Source organism: Labeo rohita, chromosome 5, assembly GCF_022985175.1.
Source record: "Labeo rohita strain BAU-BD-2019 chromosome 5, IGBB_LRoh.1.0, whole genome shotgun sequence".
Classification (NCBI taxonomy): domain Eukaryota; kingdom Metazoa; phylum Chordata; class Actinopteri; order Cypriniformes; family Cyprinidae; genus Labeo; species Labeo rohita.
The window spans coordinates 32713262-32730086 of record NC_066873.1 but is presented as its reverse complement, the minus strand read 5'-3'; the positions used below and the strand labels follow the sequence as shown (position 1 = coordinate 32730086).

The 16825-nt window shown below is 35.3% G+C and overlaps 1 protein-coding gene across 1 annotated transcript; it reads right to left on the bottom strand.

The window, feature by feature from the left end:
- Positions 1–361: 361 nt before the first annotated feature.
- Positions 362–16506, bottom strand: rnf128a (ring finger protein 128a). The gene is made up of 7 exons (XM_051111161.1): positions 15938–16506; positions 14736–14980; positions 7323–7394; positions 6956–7038; positions 6741–6837; positions 2587–2758; positions 362–1086 (listed from the first exon to the last, which is right to left on the bottom strand). Exons 1-7 carry the CDS (start codon positions 16350–16352, stop codon positions 995–997), a joined length of 1176 nt encoding a protein of 391 aa, XP_050967118.1. The 5' UTR covers positions 16353–16506; the 3' UTR covers positions 362–994.
- Positions 16507–16825: the final 319 nt, after the last annotated feature.

Genomic DNA, 16825 nt, shown 5'->3' with positions numbered 1-16825 from the left:
CTCCTGACACATATTATACACACACACACACACATATATATATATATTATAAACGCAGCTTGTGTATGTTCAGCTACAGCATAACATTAGTTCTTAGTGCATGACAAAAGTTTTATTTTGTGGTTAAGTGATTCAGAATAATTTAATAGCAGCTCATTTCTATTAATTGTTTTTGATTAACTAAAAAGAATCCTATTATAAGTCATTCATTTCTAAAACCAGTCTGTACTCACTGTAGATGTGAGCTCTTTTTGTGTTTGGTTTGTTTGATTTAATAATCTGTGAAAGAACACACATTTGAGAATAGTTAATGGAAATTAACTTCTTAAGAAATAACTGAAAAAGAATAATCACACACAGGCAATTTCATAAAAGATTTTATTTACAATGTTAATTTTAAAGTTAGTACTATTCATTTGAAAGAGTAAAGAAATATATTCATCCCTTATTTAAATATTAAAATCGAGAACTTATTCCTGTAAAACCATCCCTATTATGTTTATGCAGTGAGTAATATACATTTGCACACATACATATATGTGTTTAAGGCACAATGTTTCTGAAATTTAAAATTTCCATCAAAACTGGAACAATATAATTTAATAAGCCAAGAAAACAGGGGGAAAGTCCACTGATTTACAGCAGATGGAGCACCCCGTCTCTCTCTGTGTGTCGCCACAGCTGCTCATGATGACGATTATGGAAGGCTGTGAGTCTCAAACCCTAAACACAACCGCAGTGGGGAATAAAACCCTGAATCAGAAATCATAATACCCTGAATTAACCACAGACAATTAAAACATGACCTCTGATCGACGTAGAAATCATCGCGATCACTCACAGAGAGAGAGAGAGAGAGAGAGAGAGAGAATTTACAGGCACTTAGTTAGAAACTAATCAGAAAAGGGGTCAGCAGTGCTTTGATATAAGTCCTCAAATCAAAATCCCTCATTCATGTGTTTGAGTGCATTCTATCAGTGGTTGTTTGTGCTGGTCAGGTCCTGACTTCATTCCGGCCGTGAACATCACCCTCGAAGGCAAGATTGTCATAGTGAGGTGACACATCCAATGGCTCCTCTTGCACACCTGCAAACCAATCAGACAAAGAAAAAGACCAAAAATCAAACAATTCAGATCAACAGACCTTGGTTACAGAAGTATTTTTTCTATTAATTCACTAATTCCAAAAGTACATCATGATTGTTGGTGAGTATAGCTGCAAAACAACAAAAATCCTGCAAATCACCACCACAATTTTTAAGAAAAGCTGCAGCAAATTCAATTTGTCCACAAGTATATGTACAGTCGAAGTAAAAAGTTTACATACACCTTGCAGAATCTGAAAAATGTTAATTATTTTACCAAAATAAGAAAGATCATACAAAATGCATGTTATTTTTTATTTAGTACTGAAGATATTTCACATAAAAGACGTTTACATATAGTCCACAAGAGAAAATAATAATTTATAAAAATGACCCCTTTTAAACATTTACATACACTTGATTCTTAATACTGTGTTGTTACCTGATTGATCCACAGTGTGTGTGTTTTTTTTTTAATTTAGTGATAGCTGTTCCTGAGTCCCTTGTTTGGTCCCGAACAGTTAAAGGAGAAGTCCACTTCCAGAACAACAATTTACAAATAATTTACTCACCCCCCTTGTCATCCAAGATGTTCATGTTTTTCTGTCTTCAGTCGTAAAGAAATTATGGTTTTTGAAGAAAGCATTTCAGGATTTTTCTCCATATAATGGACTTCATTGGTGCTCCGATTTTGAATTTCCAAACTGCAGTTTAAATGCAGCTTCAATAGGCTCTAAATGATCCCAGCCGAGGATGAAGGCTCTTATCTAGCGAAAGGATCGGTAATTTTTTTTAAAAAAATAAAAATTTGTAAACTTTAAGCACAAAAGCTTGTGTAGCACAGGCTTTGGGATGTGCGTCCGCGACACTACGAATCATGTCTAAGTTCATCAGCTGTGTACTCCGGCTCAAAAAGGTAGAGTATGGCGAAAAACACCATCTTATTTTCTCCTACAACTTCAGAATCGTCCGACATCGTTGTACCTTTTTGTTTGTAAACAGCGTTTGACTTTCTTGCACTTCCTTAGTCTTTGTGCATTAGATTTGTAAACACTGAGTCTGTAGTTCCACGTGACCTTTCGACGTGATTCAATAGTACGTAGTGTCGTGGACGCGCATCCCAGAGCCTGTGCTACACGAGCTTTTGTGCTTAAAAAGTATACAATTTTTTATTTTCCGGAAAAAAAAAAAAAAAGACAGATTGTTTTGCTAGATAACACCCTTCTTCCTCTTCTTCCTTCATACCATTTTGTATGATCCCTCTTATTTTGGCAAAATAATTAACATTTTGCAGATTCTGCAAGGTGTATATAAACTTTTGACTTCAACTGTATATCTAAATGAATGTTTCTATGACTCTGTTAACATTCCTGTGTGACATTAAGCACAGATGCTCTGCCTTTCTGTATATTTGCATGTGAAAGATAAGTAGTATAATCAGCAAGTTGGGAGTGCATTCCTAAATATTGGGTGAAGAGTGATTGTGTGGTTTTTTTCATACCGTTTTGTAAGCCTTCAGCAGCACCGAGTTGTTCAATTCCATGCATGGATGCATATCCAGAGGATGCAGTCTCACTGTGTGTGTGTGACACTGTCTCACTGTGCAGGTCTTCAGAGGTAGAAAAAGATCTGAAATCAGGCACTGAAATCTGTGGCTGCTCCTCCACATCCATCTACAAAAGACAGAAATTCAGAAACATTTCAGCAAATATCTGGCCAAATTTGTGTGTGCATACGTTGATTGAATGTTCAAAACTGAAAACTAGACATCTCCTCCAATTACGACTTGGACTTGTATAGGGAATGAATACAACCAGGCTGCTAAATACACACTGCCAAAGGAGAAAGAACAGACTGAACTCATTCCCCTGCTTTCCGTATATGCAGGGCACTGTGACTAAGCAACAGTCCAGTTTCAGTGGGTGCAATCTATATTACAACAAGTGAGAGAGGATCCACCCAGTCTCCAGTTACTGTAATCAAGGTTCATGACAGGACAGTCAAGATGAGTACACATCGGGCATAGTTATTTACTAACACCACTTTTTCATAAACAGGTATGCTGTTTTTGTCACCTTGGGTCAAGGAGATTCTTTAGAACAGGCAGAACAAAGATAAGCTCCCAAGGTCCAAGAAGCACATTGGGAGATGCTCTGGTGTTCAGAACAGTCTGTCCCTAGGGTATCAACCCAATCTTTCCAGTATACTGCCAGCTAATGTCCAGTCCTTAGAGAACAAACTACCTTATATTAGGGCTAAGATTAAATACCAACAGGACATTAGAGACGGCAACACTTTCTGCCTGACTGACAGATGAAATAGTCATTCTCTGCTCACTGCAAACAGATGTGTTTTATGGTTAAAAGTAGACAGTATGACAAGAAGAACACTGCAATACACAACATAGAAAATGCACATTTAAACGACAGAACACTGGACTTTTCTTTTCCATATTCACTGCTTGTGGAAGTTAAGGATGAGCCCACAGGTAACACCATCGAAAGCATCCTGTCAGGCTGTACTTCTGCATGGAATGGGAGCAGGATCAAAGAGACTTGAAAGGATAGTGTGGGCAACAGAGTGTAACACCATAGGTGTGCTACCCAATCTGTCATATTGTCACCGAGGTGAGCAGGACTAAGGCCAGGAAAATAAGCATCCAAGTTATGTCTTACTGCAGCAAAAAGGCAAATATGACCATAGCCAAGGGACATGACAAGTAGCAATGTTTCTGTACTAAGTCAATACTATGCAATAATATTATTTCTCTTTAGGGCCTGGTAAAAATTAATAATTTTTAATCTATTCTCATTTTTACGAAACTATATAGATTCTTAAATCCCAAGAATCGATTACTCTAGCCTGTTTTCACTTAATAAATAGAACATATTTGTAGCGCACATCCCATTCAATAAATCGCAATAAGCTTTGTGCTTTATTACTTTTGATATGAAAAGTCTCTTAAATTCTGTCAGTTAATGTGGATTGGATTTAATGTGTAATTTAATGTGGAGTGACAGATCGCTTAGCGCCTCAGTTCTAGAGAAGCGGCAGCGCAAAATGCATGTAAACCGATCCTCTCCCACGCTTTAACCAGTTACAGTACAAAACATGGACAAACATCTGAAGGTATGTTAATAGAGCATACAATTTACCGAAATCCGTATCCTTTGTGTAATGGCTCAATCAGCGTTTCAACCGTGCAAAGACTGCAAGCTTGTAAACAATGTCACGTTACGTCACATTTACTTCATAAAAAACAAATCTGGTAACCATAAACTTGTTAGTCAGCACTAAACAACTAGACAGGAGCTTTTTGGTATTTTACAGCATTAGTTGAGAGATTTTTTTCTTTAAGAAAAATTTGGCATGTACTGTACCTGATATATATCCAAAATAAAGTCGAATTGAGTCGCAAGATTTGGGATTTGGTGCTAAATAAATGTTTCTTATTATTAATCGCAAGCTTGTGAATCAGAATCATGAAATTTGTGTCAAAACCCAGCCCTATTTTTTAAAAATGTATTTTTAAATATGATTTTAATCACATATTTGTATAGTGAATCACATGGCTGTATAAAACATGTAAATGTATATTGTATTTTTTTTTGAAAGGCTGCATTAATTTGATCAAAAATACAGTAATTACCACCACGATTTAAAAATCGCTGTTTTCTATTATATCATAAAATGTAATTTTTTCCTGTTGCTGTCAAAGCTGGATTTTCAGCATCATTACTCCAGTCTTCAGTCACACAATGCTGATTTGGTGCTTAAGAAATATTTCTTATTATTAATGTTTAACTAAAACTTCTGTATATCTTATGCAACATGAAAAACTCCCATCTCATTTTCTTCTCCAACTTCAAAGTCATCCTACATTGCAGTTCTAACTTTTTTTTGTTAAGGACGTTTGATCTTCTTTTCATGTTCACTTTGTAAACACTGGGTCGGTACTTCTGCAGCGATGTAGGACAATTTTAAAGTTGGAGGAGAAAATGAGATGGGGAGCTAGACAAGACGAGCATTTGAGGTTAAAAAGTATATAAATTGTCAATTTTTTTAGAAAATAACTGATCCCGTTTCGCTAGATAAGACGCTTCTTCCTTGGCTGGGATTGTTTAGAGCCCTTTGAAGCTGCATTTTGGACGTTCAATCTGGAGGGTACCATAGAAGTCCACTATATGGAGAGAAATCCTGAAATGTTTTCCTCAAAAAACTATTATTTCTTTACAACCGAAGAAAGAAAGACCTGAACATCCTGGATGACAAGGGGCTGAGTAAATTATCTGTAAATTTTTGTTCTGGAAGTGAACTTCTCCTTGAATCACTTTAATGCATTCTAGTTAAATAAAAGTTTTTTTTAAAAAACAAAATAAATCTTAATAAGGCCAAACTACTGAACAGTAGTGTAAATTCTGTCTTGTCTTGTCATTGTTTATACTGCATATGTAATTTCAGGAAATAGCATTTTACTGATGTCGAACATGTGACAAATAAACTTTGAGCTGAGGCGTGTCAGTGCTGATGGTGCTCAATCTACCTTCAGTCACAGGCACAATAAATGATTTTATTTATGAAGGTGACCAAAGATCAAAGAACACAGTATCTCTCCCAGCAGCACCCAACATTAGTCAACACAAACATCAATGAACTGCTGCTCCATGTCACACTCTGCGTGACTCAGAACTCAAATGCTCTATACACATGACTTGTCTCACATGGAACCATGATTTTCACAAAAGCTTTTGAATGTCTGTTCCTCTTTGCCTACCACATGAGGAACAGACACAATTTGGCCTCGTCTCCTTATCCTTTTAATTTAGTAATGCTGTTTTAAGTCACGTAATTTTTCAAGAATTCATACTGCCATGCTAACACTTTAAACTAACACTGAGGGAAGAGGAAATAGTTACTGTTTGTCTGCATTTCAACTGTTCAGCTTTTATCTTCTTATTGTTTTATTGTGTTAACCGTAAAACAGACTGTGTCTGAAACCTGAAAAATGACGCGTTATGAGGTAGTATCCGAAAGGCATTAAAGGGTTAGTTCACCCAAAAAAGAAAACACTGTCCTTAATTACTCACCTTATGTTATTCCAAACCTGTAAACCTTCGTTCATCTTCGGAACGGAAATTAAGATATTTCTGATGAAATCCGAGAGCTCTCTTACTCTGCATTGACCGCACAACCACTGATGTCACATGGACTATTTAACCAATGTCCTTTCTAGGCCTTGAACATGTCAGTTGCATTGTCGTCTATGCAGGGTCAGAAAGTTATCAGATTTAATCAAAAATACCTTAATTTGCGTTCTGAAGATGAACGAAGGTCTTACAGGTTTAGAATGACATGAGGGTGAGTAATTAATGACAGAGTGTTCATTTTGTGTGAATTATCCCTTTAAGGCACATTTTTTCCATAACATCCTGCCTCCAACTGGTTCCTCTTTGATCTGGTCCTCTGCCTTGGTTATCCCACAATCCTGTGCATGCAGTTTATTGGTTGGTTGAAAGAATAAAAATGGCTTCTGATGAGAATGCTTAAAAAATTCGTAAAACAGTTTCACATAAACGTAGGGAACTGACAAAGACTACAGGTTCATTTGCTATTTTTATGAAGTCGAAAGACTTCACTCTCAGTGTGAAAACTCACCTCAACTCCAAGGGCTTTAAGAATGTCACACTTGCACATTGGGCAGGTTCTGTGCTCCAGCAGCCATGGCTCTATGCAAGATTTATGGAATAAATGACTGCAAACACAAAAATACAACCGTACAGCAACATTAAGACCGGAATAACAGGAAAAATGCTGATTTAAAGTGAAAACAATGATTAAGGGAGAACGTTAAGGTGGAGTGAAAGACATACTTGCATGTGAGAACTGAAAGTACATCTCCTGGTTTATACAACTCAATGCACACTGCACAGGTATCAGCATCAGGGCCAGTCTCCTGTAAAACAAACACACACACACACACACACACACACACAAATCATCAAAACTGTTCAAACTGAAAGTTCTTCAAGTTCTTTGTACATCTTATAGAGTGTATACACTCTTCTGTACCACCTACATTATTAATTTCATAAGAAAGCAACATAAAAATTAAAGGATATACCTACAAACACTCACAAATACAAATCCATAAATATAAAAACTCAAAGCACAATATAAACAGAGGTTCATTTGTCTGTATTTACATGTGCATGTCTGCATTTAAATGTTTTGATGTACCTGATCCCCATGTCTCAGCGTGCGGACCTGCAGCTGGCCAATCGCCTTCTTTGCTTCAGCTTTTAGCTTTTTCTGAAAAAAAAAAAAGACAAAAGACAAACAGAGCTTGTAATGTGTGCTTGTCTTGATATTTTTTGTATGGTCTAACTGGTTTTTCAGGAAGTGTATGAATACTTTAGAACTGTAATACGAGTATCAACGCAAAGTGTGCTCAGATGTGTTTGCTCTGCTACACAAACACCTACCACAAAGATCAGTATTATTAAGTAAATATAAAGGGAATTTTACATAAACATTTACAAAAAATAAACTTATGCAACAGTGAGAGAACTAGTGCTGACTCATTTAGTTGATTCACACATATAGTGGCCACAACAAGAATGAAGACACTGGAGACACTTAAAAATGTATGAATGTTAATGCATTAGTTAAAAAAAAAAGAAAAAAGAAAGAAGATCTAGCTCAACCACATTCACACATATAAAAGGTTAGATTTTATAAATGAACCACTTTCGTGAATGCTTATGAAACTGGGGCAAGACTTTCCTCTTACGCAAGTACTCTTACAAATACTCTTCTGCTTTTTAAGAAGTTAAAAAATAAGTCCATCTTCCATTTCTGAAAATAAAGCATTGTGTATATTAAAGGGGTAGTTCATTTCCAGAACAAAATTTTATTGATAATGTACTCACTCCCTTGTCATCCAAGATGTTCATGTCTTTCTTTCTTCAGTCGTAAAGACATTATTCAGGATTTTTCTCCATATAGTGGATTTCTATGGTGCCCACGAGTTTGAACTTCCAAAATGCAGTTTAAATGCAGCTTCAAAGGGCTCTAAACAATCCCAGCCAAGGAATAAGTTTCTTATCTAGCGAAACGATTGGTTATTTTCAAAAAAAAAAAAAAAAAAAAAAATTTACAATTTATATACTTTTTAACCTCAAACGCTTGTCTTGTCTAGGTCTGTGTGAACTCTGTTCAAGACAGTTAGGATATGTCGATAAGCTCCCATCTCATTTTCTCCTCCAACTTTAAAATCGTCTTAAATAGCTGCAGAAGTAATGACCCGGTGTTTACAAAGTGAACATGCAAAGAAGGTCAAATGCCCTTTACAAAAAAAGGTAAAACAGCGAAGTAGGACGATTTTGAAGAACAGAGTTCACACAAATCTATAAAGATGAGCGTTTAAGGTTAAAAAGTATATAAATTGTAAAAAAAAAAAATTGTTTCGCTAGATAAGACCCTTATTCTGAAGCTGCATTTAAACTACATTTTGGAAGTTCAAACTCAGGGGCACCATAGATGCCCACTATATGAAGAGAAATTCTGAAATGTTTTCCTCAAAAAACAATTTTCAAAACTCAAAACTTTGTTGTTAGTCTAAAAACAGCTTATATTAAAAAACGACAGCTTTAGAAATGTTCTACTCTACGATGTAATAGTGTGGATAAGCACCGCCTCCACAGAAGAAGTAGTTCTACATCACTGTTTAGCCCCGCCTACCGATCCGCATAGTGTTTACCAGAGAGGAGAATGCGCTGGTCTATGCAGAAACCAAACGATAAAGATGGCTCCGAATACAAGACGACATTCTGCAGTGCCAATTTGTGAAAAACAAAAAAAACAAAAAAACAAAAACCAAAAAAAAAAACTTTGTATTGCCTTCCTTCTGATCCTAAAGTTAGGAAAAAGTGGATGAGATTTATTTTTAATGAAGTTTTAGACCACGTCAGTAACTCGGTCCTTTGTTTACTTCATTTTACCATGTATTTGTTTACAAACAAGACAATTCGACACAGGATTTTAAAACTAAAAGACGATGTTGTGCCGCCTATATAGGACCCGAAGGTCATGTTGCAACAAAAGTGTGAGTAACTGTTTTCATTACGTGGTCACGTTTGAATGTATTGAGTTATTTATGCGTTAAACCTAAATCACAGTGCTGTCCATCTATGAGGAATGGAATGTACACTCTTAGCCAATGATAGCAGTGGGCGTTTACTTTCGAGTCAACAATCTATCATGCCTATTAAAATAGAGCATTCTGCTAAAGGGGGTTAAAAAAGGACAGAAAACAGCCTATAACTTCTAAATTATGATGTTTTTTAGATGTAAAAATCTTGATAACATAATTAAAATAATTACAAAATAAAAAACAAAAGCAGTTCATGACCCCTTTAAAACAGGGCAGCAGTTTATAGAATTTAGACAGACATGTTGTATTCAACCTCACAAAACATCTAGCAATGAATGGAAAGGTTTATATAACAGACATAGACATCCCTGCCGGGCTCAAGTAACTCACCCCAGAGATGCTCACAATAAACTCTTCAGTGTGTGTGTGTGTGTACCAGCATGTGTTCACAGACTGAACAGCAGGCCTTCTCAACCCTGTGTGTGTTTTTCACAGGGAGACAGTAAAGTGTGTACTGGCACAAAGTAATACGAATCCTCTGTCGGATTGAAACCAAATCCACAATGTGTTAAACTTCCTCTACCACTGCTCAAAAGGGGTGCGAAATTAACACCAATCAAATGCAGGTATTTTTTGCACAGTGCCAGTGGCTAATCAAGTAGCCATGGATCGTTTGACAATAAACGTTGTAGCCAAGAAACAAGTGAAGAAACACTTTTGTGTACTCCATGTACTCTATGGTGTTATATGTGAATTTAATTACTCTACAGTGTTATATGTGAATATGGAATGAATAAATACATAAATTCACCTTGCTGTCAAAACATGAATGCATCTGGATTTTCAACAATAATAAAAAAAATCCATTCATAAGACAATTACAAAACTTAAAAATTTTAATCGCAATAATCAAAGCTGGAATGGTGGAATGCTGAAAACCTGAAAAGTCAGGGGCCATTGACACAGAACGCATTTTTCCATTCCACTTTGCTACCCTACCATTGGTTTACTATGTAAACACACTAGAGGGACATGTTTGACCGTTGCGTCTCGTGTCTTTTGCAGTGTCTAGCACATGAAACAGCATTAATTATAAAAAATTAAAAAAAAAAAAGTCTGAAGGCCTTGCATTTCTTTCCTATTACATTTTAGAAAGCAAAAAGAAGTTCTGTGTTAATGGCTCCTTGGAGTATTTAAGTACAACTGATTTTTATTCAATATTTTAAATTAATATATATAATTTATATAAATACTGTATTGCGTAATGTACATTAGCTCTGTTGTTTAGAATACATGTATTTTAACAATTTTGTTCAATAAAACCATATGATTTCTTGCTTTTGATACTTTATTTAAATGAGTTACTACTGCCTCATTGCTATAACATATGAATTATAGGGCCCTATGAAATCTGTTTTATCTCTAAATTTTCAAGTTTTATTTTTTTTTTCCATTTTAATGTTTTAATGGATAAATTAAATTTTACTATTCAAAAAGTAAAATGTCTAATTAATTGAGTTTTACAGTTTTATTTTTAGCAAATTCTGTGTTTTCCATAACTTTTCTGGATTCCATTTTAATGGTTCCATTAAATTCTACAAATCAAAAGTGGCTTCAATTAATTGATTTTATTTTAAAAAGGAATTTATTATTTTATTTTTTTTTTTTTTTTTTTTTTTTCAGAAATACTGTGTATTTACATTTTTCTCCTAAATAAATCCATAGATTTTTTTTGTGGGAAATCATTTAGATTAATCGATAAATTAGTCAGCAGATTAATCAATATAAAAATAGTCATTAGTAGCAGCCCTACTGTATATATATCAGCTGAACAAATGGTATGTTGTTAAACAGTACAAGTCACTGAACACACTGTACTTCTATCCCTCGCAACATCGTCACTCCTTTTAAAAAATTAAATATGACGCTATTCTGAGACCTATAGACTAGTTATTACAAACAGTACACACATATTCCAAAAAATGTCCTAGTGAGGAAATAAACATCATCCTAATGCCCAACAAATGACACACAATGACAAATGACAAACTCACTCTAATCAACTGTCTCAGAAGCTATTTGTTTGGTCTGTCAACATGTTCACCAGCAGCAAAAAGTAAATTAGACCTCTTGACAGTCCACCTTCTTTGCTTTAAAAAAAAAAAGTATTTCTTGGAGCTCTTTCTGATTTTTCAGTTTAACCATGTCGTGTTGTCTGAAAACATATGCTCCATGATATGAATCACAAAATTCTTTTGTTGTGACTGTCGATTCTGTGAGTCAGTTTGAAGACGGTAGTCATTTTTATTCCTCACACAAACCCAAACCCAGTCAATTAAAATCCTGTCTATAAATCTAGTTATATATAAAAAAAACATTACTCTTTACAATACTATTCAGACCTGCAGATCACATGTTCTGCTATAACTAAAGAATTTGAGTCTCACTAATTACCTTTATACCTGCAATTACATATATAACATATAATTTAGCAGATGTATAAATAAGGGACATTGCAATTTAACATAAGTGTCGATTTGCAGTTTAAAGTATACAATAGTTAGTACACAAGCTAGAGGTAAAATAAAATGCAGAAAAGAAAGACTGAATTTGATTTCACTTTCTTTTTTATAATATGCATTATTACAGCAATTGCCTTTATGATTGTAATTTAGTTAGGTATTCGCAGAAGAGGGTGTTTCTTTAAAGTCGTAATAGTAAAAAAAAAAAAAAAAAAAAAAAAAAAAAAAATCAGACTTTCCTGATGTTACAAAAGCTAAAACCATGCATTAAACAGACAATGACTAAAATGTGGGTAGTAAAGCTCAATTGGTCTGAAGAAATCTTTGCCTTTACTTTCCTTTTATTCTTTTCTTCCCATTTTCCCTTGAGCAAAATAACAAACAACTGCAATAGGTACTTTTTCAGTACAGTAATGTCTTTCGGCTTTCGTATGCTTAGATATGCCATTGTATTACCTTTTGAAAAACAAGATTTTTAGAAAAATTCCCAGTGATTTTAGCAGCAGGAACTAAAAAAAAAAAAAAAAGTGTGTGTTTATGTGGAATAGTCTCTGACGGCACAGAAAGAAACAGGTTGTGTTTTTAGTTAAACTTTATCCAAAATCAAACATTTCCTTTACACTAAACTCAGACCTAATGCCACCTTAGAACCAAGCTCCTACACATACAGTGTTGACATTAGGGCTGATAAAAAGAATGATCTCAGAACTCAGTAATGTGAAACCAGATCAACCAGTTAGATGCTAGTTTTACCAGACTAATGAACAAGCAAGCATGGAGTGTGAAACTATGCTCTTGAAAAATCACCACAGGTTCACACAGTCAGTGTTTAGGTTTTGAAATTCATATTTAGTAACATTCTCAAGTAGCCCTGTTTATACAATCACTTGTAGGGCAGATCAACTACTGTCTGTATAAATGAGTAACCAAAGTCAATGGCCTTTCTACTCTTGGTACAGCGGTGAATGACACCTGTAATAATAATGACACTGACTATGAATATCAAAGATGGCAACAAATGGTTTTTTGATAAAAAGTCCTATTACAACATTATTTAACCAATGTCCAACTGAGGCGCAAGTACATGTACATTGTTCAAATCTTAAACCATAAACCACAAAATGGTTAGAACCAACTCTAATAGAAAGACTGGCTTTAAAAGCTTCAGCTTATGAACAGCATATAGCAATGTCTCTGTGAGTTACTACAACATCAGATGTCTTAAGTAGCACAGGTATATTTGTGGCAATAGACAAAAATACACTGTATGGGTCAAAACTATCTATTTTTCTTTTATGCAAAAAATTATTAGGACTATAAAGTAGCTACCAAAATAAATGTTGGTAACTGCAGTTTGGCTAAAAGTAATAACTAAAAGTAGTCTTTTAGACTTTTTGTCGACTAAAACTAGACCAAAACTATGAAAGACTCAAATGACTAAAATATGACTAAGACTATTAAGCATTTTCGTCTTGAGATAAAGACTAAGACTAAATCATAAATGGCTGTCAAAACTAACACTGTTTGCGTAACAGTTTCGCTTAAACCATGATGCATATTTTTCAATACTCTTTCATGAGTATAAAATTAAAACAAAAAGTGTCTATTTGAAATAAAAATCTTTGTAACAGAATAATATATGCTTTTACAAAACTTAAGAAACAGTAACTACTGTTTGTTTAGGTTTTTAAATGGTTTTGAAAGAAGTTCTCACCAAGGCTGTATTTATTTAATCAAAAATACAATAAAAACAGTAATGCTGTGAAATATTATTGCAATTTGTAATAACTGCTTTCCATTTTAATATATTTTAAAATGTAATTTTTTCCTGTGATGCAAAGCTGAATTTTCAGCAGCCATTACTCCAGTCTTCACTGTCACATAATCCTTCATTCAATCCTTCATCCTTTAATCATTCTGATATGCTTATGTGGTGCTCAAGAAACATTTCTTCTTATTACCAATGTTTAAGACAGTTTTGCTTAACATTGTGGAAACCATGATGCATTTTTTTCAAGATTCTTTAATGAATATAAAATAAAAAAAACAGTGTCTATTTAAAACAAAAACAGTATAAATGTCTAGCTGTAACTGTAATCATTGTGTAATGCTGCAACGCGGCAGAAACATTACCTTCATATTATTGATACTAAAATTAATATATCAAAATTCTTGCTTCATTCAAATTCAATTAAAATTTGATTGTCTGACATGCAAGTGCAAATATTATGTGACCAAAGCTAAACTGGTTCACATTTGAGTTTTCGTGTTTACTCTATCACATCTAAGGTCAGTTATGTGCGTTGATCAATTCTAAATAAAAATGAATTAAACCTGAATTTATGAATGATGAATGATGCACTCACCTGTTGATCTCTAAATTCACGTTAAAGATCAGGATAAGCAAATGACAAATGCTTGGCAAGATTTAATTTATAGCACAGCTTGCATACAGGTGCAGTAAGGTCAGTTCGTTCACCTGTATCATTTGTTTTGTATGCAAAATAATGCCATATTTCTCTTCTACTGTTGTCTTTATTTACTAGTTTTGAGCATGTTGATGGAGTTTCATCTGTTTGATAATCCATCACGCTATTCTGTTGTCACGTTTACCCATTTCCCAGCAATTTGGGAAGCACGACATGTGAACTTCGGAACAGCAGCGTGTAAAATACCGAATTGATCAAAATGATAGTGTCGTTTGAAATAAAATATATAATAATATAAAAAAATATATAATAATATAAAATCTCCCTTCAAATAGTGCTTGTTTTACTAGTCATTCTTATCGATATTTATTCGTTTTATTGTTTCTGTCTATAAGGATGTAGCCTACTGTCTATAAACAAGTTAATACCGTTTTATTGCATTGTAATTACAGCCATAAATATAATTCTGAGCGAAACTGTGGTTACCACAATATAATAACAGGATTGTTGTGTAAAGCCCATCAAATTAGCGTCTTTTGTGCTGTACCTGTGTGCGGTTCTGCTGTCTGAGGCTGTTCAATCTCCGCGCGGAGTAGAAGATGAAGTATCCAACAGTCGCCGCGGTAACGATGAAGAAGGAGATGGAGACGAAAAACACCGAATAGTGACTCATCCAGGGACCGTGCTGCTTCCCAACCTCTATTGCTATGGAAACGGGCACGCCCGTAACTAGCAGCTCGGCCAGGTTTATCCCATGTAAGTGGCCAATCATAACTGCTACGATGCTTGTGCCTAGAAACACACACAGATCAGACAATACTGAAAACATGAGCAAGCACGCATGCGCAAACCACAACACACCATAGCCCTTAGCAACATGATGGTTGAGACGGAAAGACGGAGTCAAAACGTCAACAAACATGCAGCATTAAACGTGTTTACTAACACGTACCCAAATAAAACACATTTTAAATTAATTATGAGAAAATTTAGCTTGTGTCGCGCACTTGTGTCCGAAACAGTATGTTTTTTTAAGGGGATGGGAGCTCTTACTTCTTATATTTTAGACTCCAAATGATGGAAAAATGAGCATATGACGAATAATAAAGCAATCTACCATCTAGCTGACAAGGCAATTCTCTTTTCTATTTAGTTCAACTTTATATACTAAAATAGAAAGTCATATTTTAAAACAAACGACAAAAAAAATTACTAAAATTAAAAAAGTGAAAATTCAAAATATTAACAAAAACTACAATAGCATATCAATTATACCAGAAAATGACCTGAAATAACACATCTACACACACCCTTTAGTTTTATGACATGACATAACGTGATGAAAAACGTTTATTACTAGTCATCTGAAAAGTATTCAGGAAATTAAGTCATTACGCATTGAGTTTTTTCTCCTTGGGCTCAGTGAGTGTGTTAGTGCTTTAAAAACGAGTTCGCACCAGCTCTAAAATGCGGTTCTGGTCCAGTTACTTTTTATATCCTGCACAAGCGAAAGCAGAGTGTGTGCTTTCCGTGTACAGGAGGTCCTATCAGCCGTCAAGTTTACACAACTTACACAACACAACGCCCAGGTTAGAGTACAACTGTTAACTAATAGAGGCCATAATTGATCAGAATAATGAGACACAAAGGAACTATTGCATATATGCACATATTAAAACCTATACCGGACTCCGTCTGAAAATGTTCAGCACCTCGTCTGTCGTCCTATAAGCTCGTTGGGTCACCTACCTGGGTGTGACATCTGAATGACCCGGTTTTCTGCCCCATTGTCGTTGAAAATGATAGCACCGATAGCTCCTTTCCTGGCCGCGACGTTAATTTTATCGGAGAAAGTACATCCGTTTCCACGCTGGATTAAAGCGATCCAGCCCCTGGAATCGTTCTGTCGGCGATAAACGGTGTCATCTTCACAGCCATAGATCGGATCGGCTAAATACACATTCCCCACTACAGAAGCTTTGGGTGAGTCTTGCCCATACAGCCCCATCTCCTCTCGAAAAACAATGGTTTGGTTTTCAGCGTTTGTGTAGGAAATGTTCAGGTATGCAGTGCACAGGTAACTGGCCTGCGCCACCGTCGATACCTGGAAAACAGAGGCCACCAGCAGCCACGAAAACACATCCCGACTCGCAAGAAGCCCCATATTCGGCACTCCAGCCCTGCCGATGCTCTCTTCAGCTCAGGTCAAAGCACAGCCTGAAACAAACTTTGCTTTGTTTCCGCAAACTCACGTAATTGATAGCTCCCTATTGAGCGCCTACAGGTGTTTTAGTAAGGCAACTGAACAGAAACTCTACCTCGCTGAGGTCACTGCGCTCGAAGCCACGCCCAGCCCTCTCTTAAAGCAACACACGCTGTTTTTCGTCACGAAGTAAAAAGTACAGAATTTTGCTCATGTTAAAGTACAGATACTATGTCAAAAAAAGTGACTCCACTAAACCTAGCCAACTACTTGAGTGAAAGTAAAATGGGGGAGCGCAGGGCACAACCTAACACTTTTTGGCTTTCTCAGTTGTGTAAATAAACGTGGGGTTCAGAGTATAATTTTTTTTATCCACATTAATTTCACACTTGTCTAGTACAAATATGTCACTCTGTTTCATAATTACAATATAT